The 16,639-nt window shown below is 41.4% G+C and overlaps 1 protein-coding gene across 1 annotated transcript; it reads left to right on the top strand.

The window, feature by feature from the left end:
- Positions 1-750: 750 nt before the first annotated feature.
- LOC118782212 (neurexophilin-1-like) lies at positions 751-15,366 on the top strand. Its single transcript, XM_036535517.1, has 2 exons — positions 751-860; positions 12,731-15,366. The coding sequence occupies exons 1-2, from the start codon at positions 801-803 to the stop codon at positions 13,481-13,483; spliced, it is 813 nt and encodes a 270-aa protein (XP_036391410.1). The 5' UTR covers positions 751-800; the 3' UTR covers positions 13,484-15,366.
- Positions 15,367-16,639: the final 1,273 nt, after the last annotated feature.

Genomic DNA, 16,639 nt, shown 5'->3' with positions numbered 1-16,639 from the left:
TAGGAGAGCGCTTGAAAATCAATTATTGTAATTCAAAGGTAAGAGTACTGGAAAAGTTTAAAGTTAAAACACAGGGCCGATCATAAGTGCAGAGCCTATATCATTTTCGATTTGCGACAAGGTTGCCCTCCACCTGCTATATGTATGACATTCAATAACTACAGTTTCACTTGGTGGGAAGACTGTGCGTAAGTAATACAAACTGGTTTTGGTTCTTAGTGTCGAGTGCCAGATGTGTATCATTAGATAGGTGCTGCACAGAGAGAGGGAAAGAGAAGGAAAGAGACAAGGGGGGGAGGATGAGAGAGAGAGAGAGAGAGAGAGAGAGAGAGAGAGTAACGTGGAGTGGTTTAAACGTGAATGCTAGACGCTAGTCTTCTATCAGTGTGCACGCGCTGAAATGTACAGCGATAGGGTGCGTGCGCGTCTGGTTGCTCCTATGTGGAGTGAAAGTATCACCGTTTGAGAAAGGATTAATTTGCTTGACAAATTGGTTCACATTCAGTACGCTGCATATTATAAAGGGGAAAATTTATATTGGAAAACAAAAGTGGATGTTTTGTGTTTATGTTTTACGTATAGTCTGCCTATGGATTTCCAATACTCATATGATTTTATTAAAAGCTGGGAGTGAAATTTCACAAGTGATTTTTTTTAGATATTCAGAAGCTGCTATTTTGACTGCATTGGACATGGGACCGGGTTGTGGGCTTGGGGTAGCCAGTGCGAGAGGAATTGTGTCTCCCTGAATGAAACCTGGTAATAGCTACGACGGAAGCTGAGGAACGGACTCGCGCGCAATGAAGATGCGTTCCAACCGAGGCTTTGTCTTGCTGCTTCTGAATGGGACAACTTGCTTGGTAAGATAGAAGGGGTGGGGTTAGTGTCTATGCTCTCGACAAGACTCATTTATTCTAGGCATATTTTTATCGTTTAATGTACCTGTATAAATGACTTATTGGCGTGCACAGGTTGCAAGACTACCCTCGCGCACTGCTACTGAAGTGTGCGCTGATGCGTCATCCACTGCACTTTTGCTGGATTTGTTCATGTAGTTTTATTTAATTCCAAGTTAGAAACCTCAGCGCTGCTCTTCAGTCTTATGAGTTATCGCTTCTGACGTCTCACGAAAACGTAAGAGAGGCACCAGCTGCGTTTAATGTCCGGTAATTGTTCCTCTTACAAATCAGGGAAAAACTAAATGGACTACCAGTGGGCACTGGCATGTCCTTAAAATAGCTTTTATACGTATCCACTGCATTGTGCTTTTGGGTTTGTGCCACCTTTATGGCGTGGTACTGGTCTGATACTTTGACAGTTCCTTAGGTTAGGCTACCACAACAGCCTGCACACAACATTTAAGTGTGTATCTGTACGTTCATCTGTTTATTGTCGTCTTTGTTCACAATTACGTGCACAGCTGATTTTATCCCAAAACTCACATAGATTTACTAAACGTGTGAAATTATATAGCTTTCATGAGTTATGAGTGGTTGTGCCGTTTTACCTTTCAACTATGCCTGAAACCATTGTGAATTTAAACAATAGTAATAACACGACTGTATTGAGTCGTCATCTCAGCAAATCGTCAATATTAATGACTGCCACTTGATCGCCTTAGATGTCAAAGATACGCTGTTACCTTTCTCAACAATTTTATGTCCTTTTAACTGTGGCATGAGCAACATTAAAATTGATTAACGCTGTCGGTTCCAAGTGGCAGCTGTGGTTAATAAGGGGCTGTGAATGCATTCTTGCTCCGCCGGCTGATCGGCTTAATTTTCAATAGCAAGAGACACAAATGTTCCCGCTTTTACAGTTCGCAAACACATCACTTGTTTCGTCTATGAACGCCTGCTAATAGACGTATAGCTATAACACGCAACACTATTTTCATAGTCATTTTTATTTGATATTATACCAGTGGTGATCATTTGGGAAAAATAAACGTAAAGTATGTTGTGAATAAATCCGCTTTGATTTTATAGTTGGTGTCAGTGCGTTATTTTCATACACTTTATATTAAACGTTTAAAACAAATACAAATACAAATCTGTAATCTGCACAATAACATTTTAAGTAGACAAAACATTACAAAAAATAAGATGTGTTTTTATTATTCCATCTATGGCGCAAGCTTGTGCAATTATGTTTCTTTATTCGGGGATATGGTTGAGTATTCAGCATGTCTAGGGAGAATACACGCCGTAATTACCTTTAGAAAAAGAGAGCATCAAAGCCTCATATAAATATAAGAACTTCATCACTGGTACTTTAAATACAATGATTTTTAACATTAATAATAACCTTAACTTTAATTTTCTGTCCTTTCAAGACCACCGTCTTCTTCCTTTCCCAAGAACACATCTCTGTCTCATTGGAAAGTTTAAGTTCTACCCAAGTGCGGGCAAACGGGACGCAGTCTTTGTTGAGGACTTCAGCTCAGGTATAGCTTGGCATGACAGTACAAGACAAGAGCTAATGATCTAATTATTTTACATGCTCATCAATCTGTCATTGTATTTTCAAAACCCACGCGCGTCGAGCTGTACTGCAGACAATATGGGACAGAGTTATGGATAAAATAGCAGCCTCGTGACAGTGATAGATGCTACTGTAATTAATCAGTTTTTTTATTATTGCTTTGTATAGCCGTGATTAATGTGCCCCGTTGCGTAATGTTAATTTTCCAACAATAAGACGGAATGCAGACAGAAAGTTACGTCCAGCAAGGCTAGATTGTATTTGTCTTTCTGATTAGTGATGCATTTCAGGTGAAATTAAATGCTGGCAAGTTGATTTAGATAAATGTAAAGAGGGAGAGACAGGAGGACATAATATCATCTTGGACATCATAACGCACCTTGCTTTTCCTTGTACATCGCGTTCTGAATAATCTGGCCTGTATGGCCCTGTGTTTTTTTCACTGACAACCTTTCAGGTAGAGCTGGGTACGAATATGCAAATATTCCATTAACTGAAATAACAATTACTCAAACATTAAAACATTTTCTCCTGAAATGAGTTGTTTAAATACGTCATTGGACAAAAATTCTGTTTGTACAACACTTTCAAAATAATGACTCTTTAACACCGATATTCTATGAGAATAGGTAATACTTAAGAAACACATGGTATGGATTTTTTTTTCTTTTTTTACATAAAACATGAAAATGGTAGTAGGATGCATGACTTGAAATGCTAAGACAGTACACCACAAATCAATTTCTATTACATCTCTTGTATGCAGTTGAAACATACAACCAATTTCATGTTTAAATGAATGTAAGAAAGCAAAAGTCTATACCCAAGTAGACTACATACCAGCTCACACACAATTTTCCAGGTCTTATGTCCACAGCTACACAATTTTCTTCGAGAAACGATGCTAAAGACATTTTGTATCATGAGTGCTGTCTTTATGTTGTGTGTTTGTAAAAATGCTACAAATCTCTCATTCTGCTAGTCTCATTTTATCATCATGTGACAGTGTTAGCCTTGTGGAAAGAAGAAAATTAGGGCAGTGTGCTACAGTATCTTACCACCGTGGTTATACTGATAACCATCACCAGAACCAATGTAAAGTATAGACACCCTTACTGCAAAAAGCAGGCTAGGTTCCCACACTCTTCAGTGGCTGTGTTGAATATGTCCTAATAGTTTTTAGCGGTGAATGGACTGTTTTTTGTTGAAGCTCAGAACAAGTATTTCCAAATGCTATAAAAGCATTGTTTCTAGATGTCTGTTATAGATTCCATTTTATACAGGAAATATTGTTCATTACACCTAAGTGAATTTATGCCCTCACATTGGTGATTGTTTTACGTTTTCAGTATGCAAGGTTAAATTTAATTAAAAAAAAAAAACTCCTGAAAATTCCTGAAAGTCTCCACTCTTTTCGGTTTTGAATGTTATTTATTGCCGTTATTTTTAACAAATGTTTTTAAATTTTTAAATTTAAAGCAATTAAAAATAGTATTGTAAGTAAGATAACATTGCATTTGTCTGTCCTATGTTGAAAGTCACTTGGAGAAAAGTGATGCAGTACACCTTGCCAGGGAAAATGTCCTCATTTGGAGCCTGGGTCTAGGGGGCTTGTTGTTTCCATGTGTGTCAGTAATTTTTGCTCATGCAGGTTTTCCCATTCATTCTCATGAAATCTTTCCCCCGAAAGTGGGGGAAAGTGTTACCCACACCTCTACTGTAGTGGATCGAGAGAAAATGAACCACTTGCCAATGAGCAATTACATGAGAGGCCGTGACATGTCAGAATAACTCTCAACCACGAGGCTTAGCTGTGCTAAGAGGTATCGTAGGTGTATTTAGATAAATTATCATGGGATTGTCTGGAAATCATTCCAATTTACAATGCATTTTTACGGACATTTAATATCAGGCTACGTACATTTTAATTTTAATAAAATTAAAAATATGTAAACTTAATTAAACAACCTCTAGAAAACTGTTGCCTGACTAAAATGATAGTATCTTGACCTGTCAGCTTTGACTTTGTTGTTTGTGAGCACAAGCCAGTGTTTGTTTTGTCAGCCTATGAAGAAATTTAAATGCCATTGTTACAAGATAATTTGGGCAGGCTTCTTGATGCAGTTTAATTAATGCAGATGCAGATTATTTAATTAAATGATTTGTATAATTAGTCAGTGTTTATTCTTTAAACTACATTTCTTTCATGGTCAATATTGCTTAAAATGTTACCTTAAATCGAGCCACTGATGATTAACATTTTATTTTCAGATTTTGGCATTAATGTATTTTTGATGCATGGAAAGTTTCTGCCTTTAAGAGATTGCAGTATTGACTAGTTAAGCGTGTTTGCAATTCATTTTCCTGATTAATTTGGCTCAGTGCATTTAAACAATTAAGAAACACCACCACTGATATCCAGTGTGGTTAGATGCATGACTGATTGTACATAATAGCATGAAGACATGTTTAAATCATATGTTAGATCATAAAGTGAGTATATCCGATGAAGCACATTAGCGGAATAAATGCAGTTATGCTCAGTAAAGTGTTTCCTTTAAACAGTTAGGCTAAAGTATGATTGTTGACTGCCTGACTGACTGACTTTTTGTGCTGATCCCATGTAGATCAGACAGAAACATTCAAATGTAGTCACTGAAACACCCGCACCATTTAAGCCTAAAGTGGGATGTTACATTCCATTCTTGAGTCCTTGTTGGTTTTATTCCATCCAGTTCTCCTATGGCATAATGACTTAATCAGCTGGGTTCATCTAATAGCTACAGCAAGACCAGGTTCATGACAGAGGAAGGACTGAGGGAGGCAGTTTAAATAAAATACTGAGTCTGACAGCCAAAACACTGGTATTTTATGTAGAAAATTAGAATCATAACCCACTCTTGCACCCCTCTGATCTTGTGTAGATGAAGCTGAGTGGAGTGATGCAAATCAGTGAAACACAGTCTCCAATAAATTAATGTACAAAGTATATTGCAATGTGTTGAGTGACATTAACATGGCTCCCCATACATAAACCCATATACTTAACCCTCAGATTCATATAACCTTCATTCCTCATGTGCATAAGTATACCTCATGCAGAATATCTTGCATAAAGGATGTGCAGTTGGCTATGAGGAACACTGTTATAGTGTGATCATGCTCATTTTAAGGGCACAGAAAAGAATTAGGACTTATTACAATTATTACAGTGGAGTGGTTGTCAGGCCTTTCATGTGTGAGGAATACATATTCTGAGATGCAAAAATTTGGGCAAGGCTCTAAACCTGAACTGTTGCTGTACATCCCCTAGCTGAATAAACAATGTACATCACCCCTGCATCAGCTTCAGGGAATCAATAGTAATTCTAATATTGATCTTCAACACCCGCTTAGATGGTGAAACACTCAGAACTTCCCAAAGAATAAATGCAGTAAATAACTCTGGTAGGAACAGAATATTACTAATTTGCCATGCTTTGCCCTGTCAGAAACTCTTTGACTCATCCCTCTTGGAAAAGCAACACTATCTTCACGGTCAGTGGCCTTGTCCACCAAGATTTATCCAATTCTTTGGATCTCAAGGCATGAGTAAAGCCCCCTGAAAATCTACTCTCAGATATCCCCATGTCCTGCACTATTACATAATCATCACTGGTACTCAGGATAAATCACTTTTTAATGTTGATTGTCATTGTCGTGACGCAAGTGGACATGGCAACATGATGAAGTTCTGTCCACAGAGAGAGGGGGACGGAAGCAGTCTGCATGAACCTGTTTGACCTTATTCAGTCTCCTCCAGCTCCAGAACCACAGTAAAAGAAAATTCCCTTCACAATTCAGCAGTTTGATTCAAAGTGTATGGGTACATGACATCATCACCCTTCTCCTTGAGACAAAACAGAGAGAATATTGGGCTGAAAATATTCTCCATGTTGTGTGTGACATTCATCCTGGGAAATTCTGAGTACTCAATGGACCTATAGTGTTAGTTGGGATTTTTTGCTTGAGGGAAAAAGAAACAGAGACACATATTACTGGTGAGTGCAGATTGGATAGGAATTTTAAGTCTGTAATCAACCCAAGCCCAAGAAAATATAAACTGACCCAAACCCAAGCTTGATGAGCATTTTTTAAAATTTGCTTGACTGATCCAAGAAAACCTAAATTTGTAAATGCACGTACATGATCCTGTCTGACTTTCAAAAATGTAGCAAATGTTACATCCTTTTGTGTAAGAAGGAGAGAGAAAGCCGTAGAGTGTTTAGGGAAAATAGCCTGCCACTTTCTCACTTGTCAAAACTCACTCACTACTGTGAGGCTCCAGAAACACCAAGCCTGGTATTGTTTGCTAGGTAGTCACAGAAAGCAAATAACTCTACACTTAAAGTTTGCTGAGCTTACCAACTTGTTAGCTTGTTAGCTAAGCAGTAGGTTATAAACTTCATAAAGCACAAAACTGAAAGAAAAAAAATGAGATGTCCACTCCAGAGTGCAAACATGATACATATAAACATATCCACATTTGTTGGCTAAGATTAAAACAAAAATCCCAGCAGCTTAACTGCAAGAAGTCTGTATCTTACTGGTGAATAGTGGTCCAATCTGTCCTTCCTTCAGATTTCATCCTTGGGGTGGTTACATGAACTGACAATATCAACTGGTATTAACTTCCAAACTGACAGTTTACTGATCTGGTTCATTACCACAACTAGCCCCAGCAATAAGAGCTTTCATTTGATTGCATCGGCAATCATTTTGCTTACTAGCTGTGTTGATAATAGTCGACTTTGGTGTCTGCTGTTTTTTTCCTCCAAAATGACACATTATGCAAAGGCTTGACGTGAAGATGATATGAAACAATTTAGCTAAATTTAAAATAGTACACTAAATTAGACCTAAATTTCACACAAACACATAAATAACCTAAAATAATATCCAACCTGACCCTAGCCCAAAATATCCTGAGCTCAGCCTCTACCATCGGGTACTGTTGGTCCTGGATGGGGTGCTAGACCTCTGTATCACTGAACAGACTCACAAAACAAAAGGCTTATTTCACTGAACAAACAACATACAGGAGGTAGTGTCAGAGAAGGACATTTCTGAAAGAACATTCTCAAATGTTCAGTCTGTCCATTACCCACATCATCACAGCCTCTCTCTTTTTCCCCTATTACCAGGGTTAGCTAAACTTTGTCAGTGTGAGAACAGAAGTGTCTCCTTGTTTCGCCAAAACACTAGATTACTTCACAGGAGCAATAACTGGGCTGAATTTGATCAGAATAAACATGATTTGAATATATCCGGTGGTGGTGGTGCAATGGGACCAGCAGGATTGCGCTTTTCCTGGAAAAATGCTAGCCAGACCAGAGCGATCCATTTTATGAGACACCTGTGGTTAGTGAGCAAAAGGAAGCGCTAAAGCAATGAGTGATTGGAGGGAGAAGTGCCTAATGGGACCCAGGAAGGCTCTGCTCAGACCGTAAATCTGTGTACAGTATGCGCAGGCACATCCCATTCTGCCGCCAGAGAACCCGCTGCTCCCTGGGCTCCCAGCATCCCCGGCTGCTCAGTTCGCCGGATTGTGAAATTGCACCAAATGTGAGAGAGCACAGGTACGGCACTCTTCATCCTTACAAAGCATTTCCAATGGGAGTGTTACATCACCTACCCCCCATGAAGGGATGCAGCCCTGGTTGTCTATACACTAATATGGAAGCTGCGGTTTTTTTCTTGATGGTTCTGTCATTGCTGTGGGTGGCATGTTGCCTAGATCTGATCATATAAGTATTATGCATTAGCTTTCACCTCACATGATAACTTACAGCATGGTGTGTTGACAGGCATTTGAATGGGTGGGGTTTTCATGGGGGCAGCTATTGGGCATAGCTGTTACATCATGAGATGCCCCTCCCTGGGGAGGCCTTTCCTCTATGTCTCCTGAGTTATCAAGTGTCTATATACCTACCACAAATGATGAGATGAAGATAAAGGGCTGTCATAGTGGTATGTATTGCACAGAGCAATCACATATCTTCAGGTTCCTGTTTGTTAATGACATCAGGTGTTGCTGTGGAACAAAATTAGCTAAAGGCATCGAAGGTGAAGTTCTGGATTTGTCAAACAGGCCTTTAAGAGAAGGAGCCCTGTATTGGTAGTAGATATCAGCTGTTTGTCTGATTTCAGACAGTAGTGTACACCTTGCTCTCCATTAGAGGGGGCATGTTGTCTACAGCAAGCTGCAAGCAGTGTCTTGAATCTGTGCAGACTGGAGTAAGCACAGGGCATGTGTGGGCATTTTCAGCTGTCTGGCTGCTCTGAGCTGACCTTCAGCTCACTCTGAAGTACAGATGATCATCACAAAGGAGGCCCTCTGTCTGCTGTCACTGACAAGAGGTTGGGCAAGATGAGAAATTTTAACAGGGGCACCCTTTCACTGGAGGGTTGTGTCATCATCTGCTGTTACACATCAGTTCTACAGTCACACCACATTGCTATGATGTGAAGAATACGTAAGTGCAATATAATAAAATACACATGTAGTCCCCTTGAAATTGCCTTCGGTTTTCTGTCAAAATCATCTGCATCAGCTGCTCTGAAGATGTGCAGATATGAAGCCTCATATCAGCATGAAGGAGCCCGAGAAGCACACAGAAATGAGAAGCACACAGAAATGAGTTTATGGAGAATTCTGGCTTAATCCACAGAGTATGAAAACTTCCTGAACACACAGGATAGAGATACATTGATTTGGAGGTGATGGGGAGGCTGAAATGTAAGGAGTATCGGCACCTTTTTCTCTAGCAGCTCTTATGAGAGGGTTTCTCCTGGAAAAGAAGTGGTGTGGTCCAGTGGTGCTGGATCAACCAAAACCCCGGGCCCGGTTTCCCATGTCCTCCACCTAGGTGTCCCCCACTGTCTTTCGGCACAAACAGAAAACACAAAAGATGGCACCGTGTGCTGTGCCCTTTGTGTATTCCTTCACAATACTAAGAGGTAATCCATGGCCCTTTTAGATGCGGAGAGAAGCAGTGGATGAACTGAGATCTACTGGGATCCGAAGCTTGATCCTTTCCAGGCTTGTAACAAGGGGGCTGATCCACTAAAAACCTGCCCCCACTGCACAGAGAAACCTCCCACAAGCCCCTTCAAGCCTACATAAATTATGCATTAAAGTCAAACAGCTTGTTTCTTGTGAAATTACCTTTTTTCTCCCAGCTATCCAATGGAATAATTAGTCAAAGGGCAGCAATTCTCTGGTTTTAATCACCTAATAAAACAAGAAATCACCCACCATGAGCAGATTAGGTCTGGTTCTGGGAAAAAAGCCGCGAACACATCACAATTTGCAAAGAACTTGAGCCTTTAATTAAAAAATTGATGTCATACCAGAGAAGCAAATTTCAATTTAAAGGCCAGAGGAAACAGAATTGTTACAGAATGCATAAGCACAGGCTTTGTCCACTTTACTATCATAATCATGCATATATGTGAGTAGAAATAATGATTTTTTTTTTAATGAGCCATTGCAACGAGGTCCTGTAGTGCATTTAAGTCTGCTTTAGGTGGTATTATTACATATTGATTACCACCAGCCTTCACGGGAAACATGTTAGGTGTTCACATTCTCCAAAATCGATGAAGTGCTGGAATGTTCTTTAAGCAGTGAAGCTACAGGCATATTTTTAGGGTCAAAGTGAACTCAACATTTCCTTTTAAATCAACATAACGTGTTGCAAGGTCTCCTGTCAATTCTAGTTATTGCCAATTTACTGGGCTTGCTGTGTTTATGCCACGTTCACCACTACCGCTACTGTTCTTCTTAACACAAGATGCACAGGGTCTGTTCTCACTATCGATGAATGAGTCACAATTACAGTGAACAGAAAGACCCATGGAACCATCCTCCCCTCCTCACTCGGAGACATTACGAGTGACACAGACTTTGCACTCTGACCGAGCCATGTGCTGGTGTTGATGGGATCAGGATCCGCAGGGACTCAGAGATCCAGGTTGACTCGTTACACAGGATAACGGAGGGCAGCTAACTCCCACTGAGTGTCGTCCAACACATTTTTATTTTACCTTCAGCCATTTTACTAAATTACCAGGACAATAAAAATATGTATTTATTTAGCACAGGGGCATTATCCAGGGCAACTTTTAACAAGGCCATCGGTTGATATGAAAGCATCAACATGTTTTCCAGACTATCTGTCATTTACAGTCAGGCACAGTTCTCACTTGTTTTATTGACCCAGGAAAACCCATTAAAGCACTAAAACATCAGAAATTCTCATCCTGTGATGTGAGTGATGCCTCTGCCTCAGCCACGCAGTTAGTCAACCCTCTACTCTGTTTGGCATCCAGACGACAACAGTAGATGCAGTCTGTCATTACCTGGTGCTTCTCTCTGCACTGGGGAACTAGTGCTACAGCACTCTTAACACATATTGTGTTGTGTTTCCTTTCAGATTCTCATGTAAGTACCTGAAGTTAAGGAGTGTATGATGAGATCTAAAACATAACAGGCCTTTTGATTTGACTACGGGAAAGGAAGAGTACTGCTCTTTACCTTACAGAACAACTGAAGGCAGTATGTGCAGCTGGTCCCTGAATCTTGTAAATGCACTTACTTGTTATTTGATGATGTTATATTTCACAAAGCACAGGAAAAGACTCCCTTTGTTTTAAAGGTACCGTATTTGCAGTTTAAAGATCTAATAGGCTAAAATGTAGGGTAGAGTAAGGAAATTTTAACTTTATTTCTCAAAGTGGAACGTTTGGAGATCCAGGTGGGCAGCTCTGGGGTAACGGGGCATCCCACAGAGGGCACCGTGCTGTGCCAGGAATTCTAACAGATGCAAAAATCCTGCAGGCTGGTACCTGTGGGAGAAAGGAGAACAGCACATTTGTCATTGCAATTGTAATGCATGGCATGAAACCTGAATGTCTGCATTGATTAAAATCAATATGCTTGCTGCTCCTAATTTTTCACTCATTGATAATAATAAATTGTTGCATTAAAATTTAAAAGATATTCAGGTAAGGTAAGATTTCTTATAGGAGCTACTACATATGCCAAAATTATTGAATCTCAGCAATTTTCACTATAAACCTGTTGAGTTTATAGTCTAGTGGAACAAATGGCTGATCAAACCTCACTAGGAGTCCACCTACTTACTCAATTCCGAAGGCCTTATCACAGAGCATAAACTGAGTCTGATTACCCTGTTTGAACTCAGACTTTATTGTTCTGTTAATATCACACTTTCACAACTACTCGACCCTGTGAACTACTGCTAACACTAGTAGCAAAGAGTTGTTTAACTGCTAATAGATATTCAACTTCAAGTAATTTCCCATTACTCCCACTCTTTACAAAGACAACACTTAGCCAAGTTGACTTTTTTTTATCTTTTGCTCTCTCGCTATCCTCTCTGGCAGGATCTAATAGTCTTTTGCTCTGGTTGATTGGGTTTTTTTAATTGAAACATCAAAAGCCTTAACTGAACACAGTTGTGGTCATCATCCCCTGTCTTAAAGTAATAATTGCTTCGCCACATCACCTCCCCCCCCCCCCCCCCCCCCCCCCCCCCCAAAGTGGACATCAAGGCTCACATCATTCCACCCACAAATAGCCTGAGTTAGGTCATAGTGGTGTTGACCATGATTTGCTTACATAGGTGTGAATCTTGAAAAATGTTTATATGTCTGCCTTTGATGTGAATTAGAGTGGTGTGTATGTGTGTGTGGGTGGCATGTGTGCATGCATGCTTGTGTGCTTGTGTTTCTATGCTGCTGGTTGGGTGAAACACCTACAAACACCTATATCTGGGAAAAGAGTTAATATCCTCACGGCTGTGGAGGTGTCTGGACTGGATTCCGAACTCTACTGAGTTCATTTAATTTTAATTGTATCCTGAACTTCCAATTGCCAAGGGTGCTATGAACGTATATGAATAACTCCAAGCTATAAACTCATATCAGTTCACAAATTCAGTTCCAAAGGAAAATCAATTTTGGAGCTACAAACATATACACATATATTAGTACATACACACTCATTTATATCCATTCTCATGAGTTTATAATTCATATTGCAGTCTCTAACTCGCTATTATTACTTTTCTCCCTTCCAGCAAAAAGCAGAAAATAGATATGGAGTCAATAATCTCTGGCATATAATCCTTCATGTGGTCTCTCTTTGTCTCCCTTCCTGCTCTCCTTGCTCTCCCCCCAGCTTGCTCTTGGGCAGGAAGACCCCTCCCTGGGACACAAAGGCACCCCAAGTGAGCAGCCCAAGACAATGGGTGTCCTAGGAGGTCAGAGCCTCTCACCCCTGGGACGTTGGATGTTGCACACTAAGAGCCGGGCAGCCAACACCACAGCGCTGGAGCTTCCATACCGCTCCCCGGTGCCCTTCTCCAAGCAGGAGTTCTGGGAGATGCTGGGCAGCGACCTGCGGCCAGACGCCAGCACTTCACGTGTGAAGCGCCGCCCCATCGTCAAGACGGGCAAGTTCAAGAAGATGTTCGGCTGGGGCGACTTCTACTCCAACATCAAGACAGTGCGGCTCAACCTGCTGATCACCGGCAAGATCGTGGACCACGGCAATGGGACCTTCAGCGTGTACTTCCGCCATAACTCCACGGGCCAGGGCAACATCTCCGTCAGCCTGGTGCCGCCCGTCAAGGCGGTGGAGTTCGACCTGGAGCGCCAGAGCGTGGTCTACCCCAAGGACTCCAAGATTTTCAACTGCCGGGTTGACTACGAGAAGGTGGACCGTAACAAGAAGACCTCGCTCTGCAACTACGACCCATCCAAGACCTGCTTCCAGGAGCAGACGCAGAGCCACGTCTCCTGGATCTGCTCCAAGCCCTTCAAGGTCATCTGCATCTACATCTCCTTCTACAGCACGGACTACCGCCTGGTCCAGAAGGTCTGCCCTGACTACAACTACCACAATGAAATGCCCTACTTGCCCTCTGGGTAAAAGTGCTGGGAGAGAGTGTATAAAGGGGTGGCCAGGGGTACTTTGTGGGGAGCAGCTGCAGCATTAGGAGCAAGGGGACTCTCAGAAGGGCTTGGGGAACTACAGAGTAACTTTTTCCCCCAATACACTGAAAAATTCAACTCACAGACATTTCCTGTTCTAATGTGCCCGAAACAATTTATTTATTTGTGCATTTTTTAGTTTCTGCATTTTACATTATTTCAAATATGATATACACATCTCTTCCTATCTCTGTAAACCTGCCAGTCAATTTTTGATTATTCTCCAGCAATATCCCCACAGTGACCCTTCAAACACTCTTTTGCCAAAAATGTGCTCTAGCCATTTTAAGCCTGCCCCCCAAGTAGCTGCATCATTAGCTGCATCAAGTTCTTCTGACCCCTCCTAATGCCCTGGTTTTCACCTCTGAGCCCAGATAACACCTCTTCACACTTCAGCAGACATATCTGGCCAGTTCAAGGGTGAATCCTTCGTTCATCCCTGTAAAATTTAAAATTTCACACACATTCCAAAAATGAAGTCCACACACATTCATAACAGAGTGAATATAAATAGAGCACTCAGAGCTGCCAAGGTCTGAGAGGCAAGAATGGGAGGACTTATTTCTATTGAACAATAGGTGCTCTAATTCATTCTGTCCTACCCCTCAATATACTAGGAGAATTCTGAAAGGTATTTGAATTAAAACAGTGAAGAAAAACGAGGTGTAGAGTTTTAATTAAGCTGCACTCTCACTCTATTGTGCTCCCCGTTTTACAAGATTTTGCGATAGCAAGCTTGGTTTCTATTAAAAAGAGATAAAACTTTGTTGTAATCAGTTAGACTGCCTGATGTGAAACATCTCCTACTTCCATTTGTGTGAGGATAATATTCTTTCCCTGGAAATTACAATGTGTCATCACTAGAGTCAGACATACCAATTACTCTGATATTTCTTATATACACATTTATTCTTATATATTTACAAACAATGTACACAACAGCTGACACTTGATTTGGGTTATATGCCTCTGAGTCTTCTGCAACATGTTAATACAAACAGATGAAGGAAGAATTTAACAAAAATTAAGAATTGAACGCCATGACTACATGCTTAGATCACCACTATCATGCTCCCAATCGAGAGCACAGATCCTCCTAAACACTAGACACACAGCAGGCCAGAGAAATGCAATCAAACTACAGCTGAATAAGGGTGGCTGGGAGGGAAGGGATCAGCCAGACAGCTTTCTTATTGAAACTGTGAAGTCATCATTAGCTGTGTTCCTCCTCTCTACTGACCCCTGTGGGACAAGATGTTTGGTACACAAGTCCTTGACCCTTAATCAGCAGGAAAAAAAATAAATGGGGAACTAAAAAACTAAAGCAGTTTTGCGTAGCTGGCACCAAGCCAGCCTCTGAATGGCAAGAGAACCAAGGAAGGGATTTACAGGCCAAGTTGAACCCAGTCTCTCACAGTTCAAGGGCAGTAAGTGCCATAAGCCCACACCTCTCTGTGGGCAGGTATTAAGCCTGGGCAGAAAGGTTCTGAGTGTTCCTTTTATCATTCAGTTTCAGAGGAAAAGAGAGGGAGACTCACAATGCCGCATGCGCGATCTTGTGGACCATGAAAGAGTACATTAACGTGTCCAATAGTTTTCTCTTTAAGGGAAGGCTGATTCCTTAAAAGCCTTTATGGGCTCATCATAACTGACATGTCCCTTACCTCAGAGAAATACACCAGCCCCAATCCCAATGATTCCTGAAGGACCATCATGAAATTATGAACATTATAAAGACTAAATCATCTTTTTGAAATAAAGCAAACTATTGACACACAAAACCCAATTCTCTTTTCCAATTTTAAATGAAGTCTTTTTATGCCAGTGCATACTTGCTTAACTGTTCATCTTGCTCTTCTTTCTCAATGACAGTTTGAAAGGATAATGATTAAAGTAGCCATGCTGGCTGACTGTATGCTGTTATAGGCCTTCAGTGATAGCACTGCTGTGCTGTGCACTCTTAGTAGAGGACAGACCGATCACTGACACACACAAAGGGAAAGAGCTGGTGAAACAGGGGTGGGGGGAGGCCTGCTCCGATAATGCTTTGGGAATTGGGTTTCTCTCTTTTCTTTCACTTGACATGATACAATTATGGAGCAGCATAAAGCAGGCTGCCACATTGCCCTCCCTCCGGTACCACTGGCCATCCTGCCCTGCCGCTGAACCCGGCTCTAGGAGCACCATCCACCCCCCCGCTCCTCTTCTTGGGTCCATGTGGGACTCAGACTATACAGGGAGCACGAACAAGACAAGATAATCTCCCTTGGATTACAGATATGGATTACTCATGTTAGCTCACCCCATACACACATGCACACACACACACACACACACACACACACACATTTACACACGCGTACACTCATGCATATACATGCAAATACACACATTACTGTCACTTCCCAGGTTTAATCCAGTGCAGTCAGCCACTAGAGATGGCTGTCACTACCTGTCCTCGGTAATGACCCTACCTGGCAAAATAAATGGGTGGGCAGTCCATCTCAGTCCAGATCTACCCCATTGTAAAGGAGTTTAGTGGATGTGGTCTTCTCATGGCAGAACTGGGTTCAAAGTGGCATGCATGTGGGGGAGTTGTCTAATTAAATCAGGAGCATGGGAATATTTTAGGGGTATAATACTCCTTTAGACCATGACATATGACTCCCGATTCAACGCCCCTCAGCAACAAGGCAGAGAGAGGCTACACACCACTGCTCATCTCTACAGTCGGGAAACTCGTCTTTGTATCACCCATGTTGACCCAAAAACTGGAACTATAAAGTGAAGACCTCTGGTGATTCTGGGTAATCCTCCCACCCATTCCACAGGACAGGTCAAGCAGGACAGCGATCATCAGTGCAACCCCCCCCCCCCTTTTGAGAGTGCACATCCCTGGGGTGGTGGGGATGGGAGCGCTGGGCACAGGTTCATTGTTACTGGCTCCACCACAGATATTCGGCCTTTCGGAGGTGCAGGACATTGCTGTTCAGTTCAAAGCAATACAAGAACAGTGCTGTACCATCTCATATGAACCCCCCGCCCTTGGTTTGGATTAAAGTTCTATTGAAAAGTCCATCATATTGCTGTGTTT

This window comes from Megalops cyprinoides, chromosome 1 (genome assembly GCF_013368585.1).
Source record: "Megalops cyprinoides isolate fMegCyp1 chromosome 1, fMegCyp1.pri, whole genome shotgun sequence".
NCBI lineage: Eukaryota > Metazoa > Chordata > Actinopteri > Elopiformes > Megalopidae > Megalops > Megalops cyprinoides.
The sequence above is the reverse complement of the archived record's forward strand: the minus strand, read 5'-3'. Positions and strand labels throughout refer to the sequence as shown.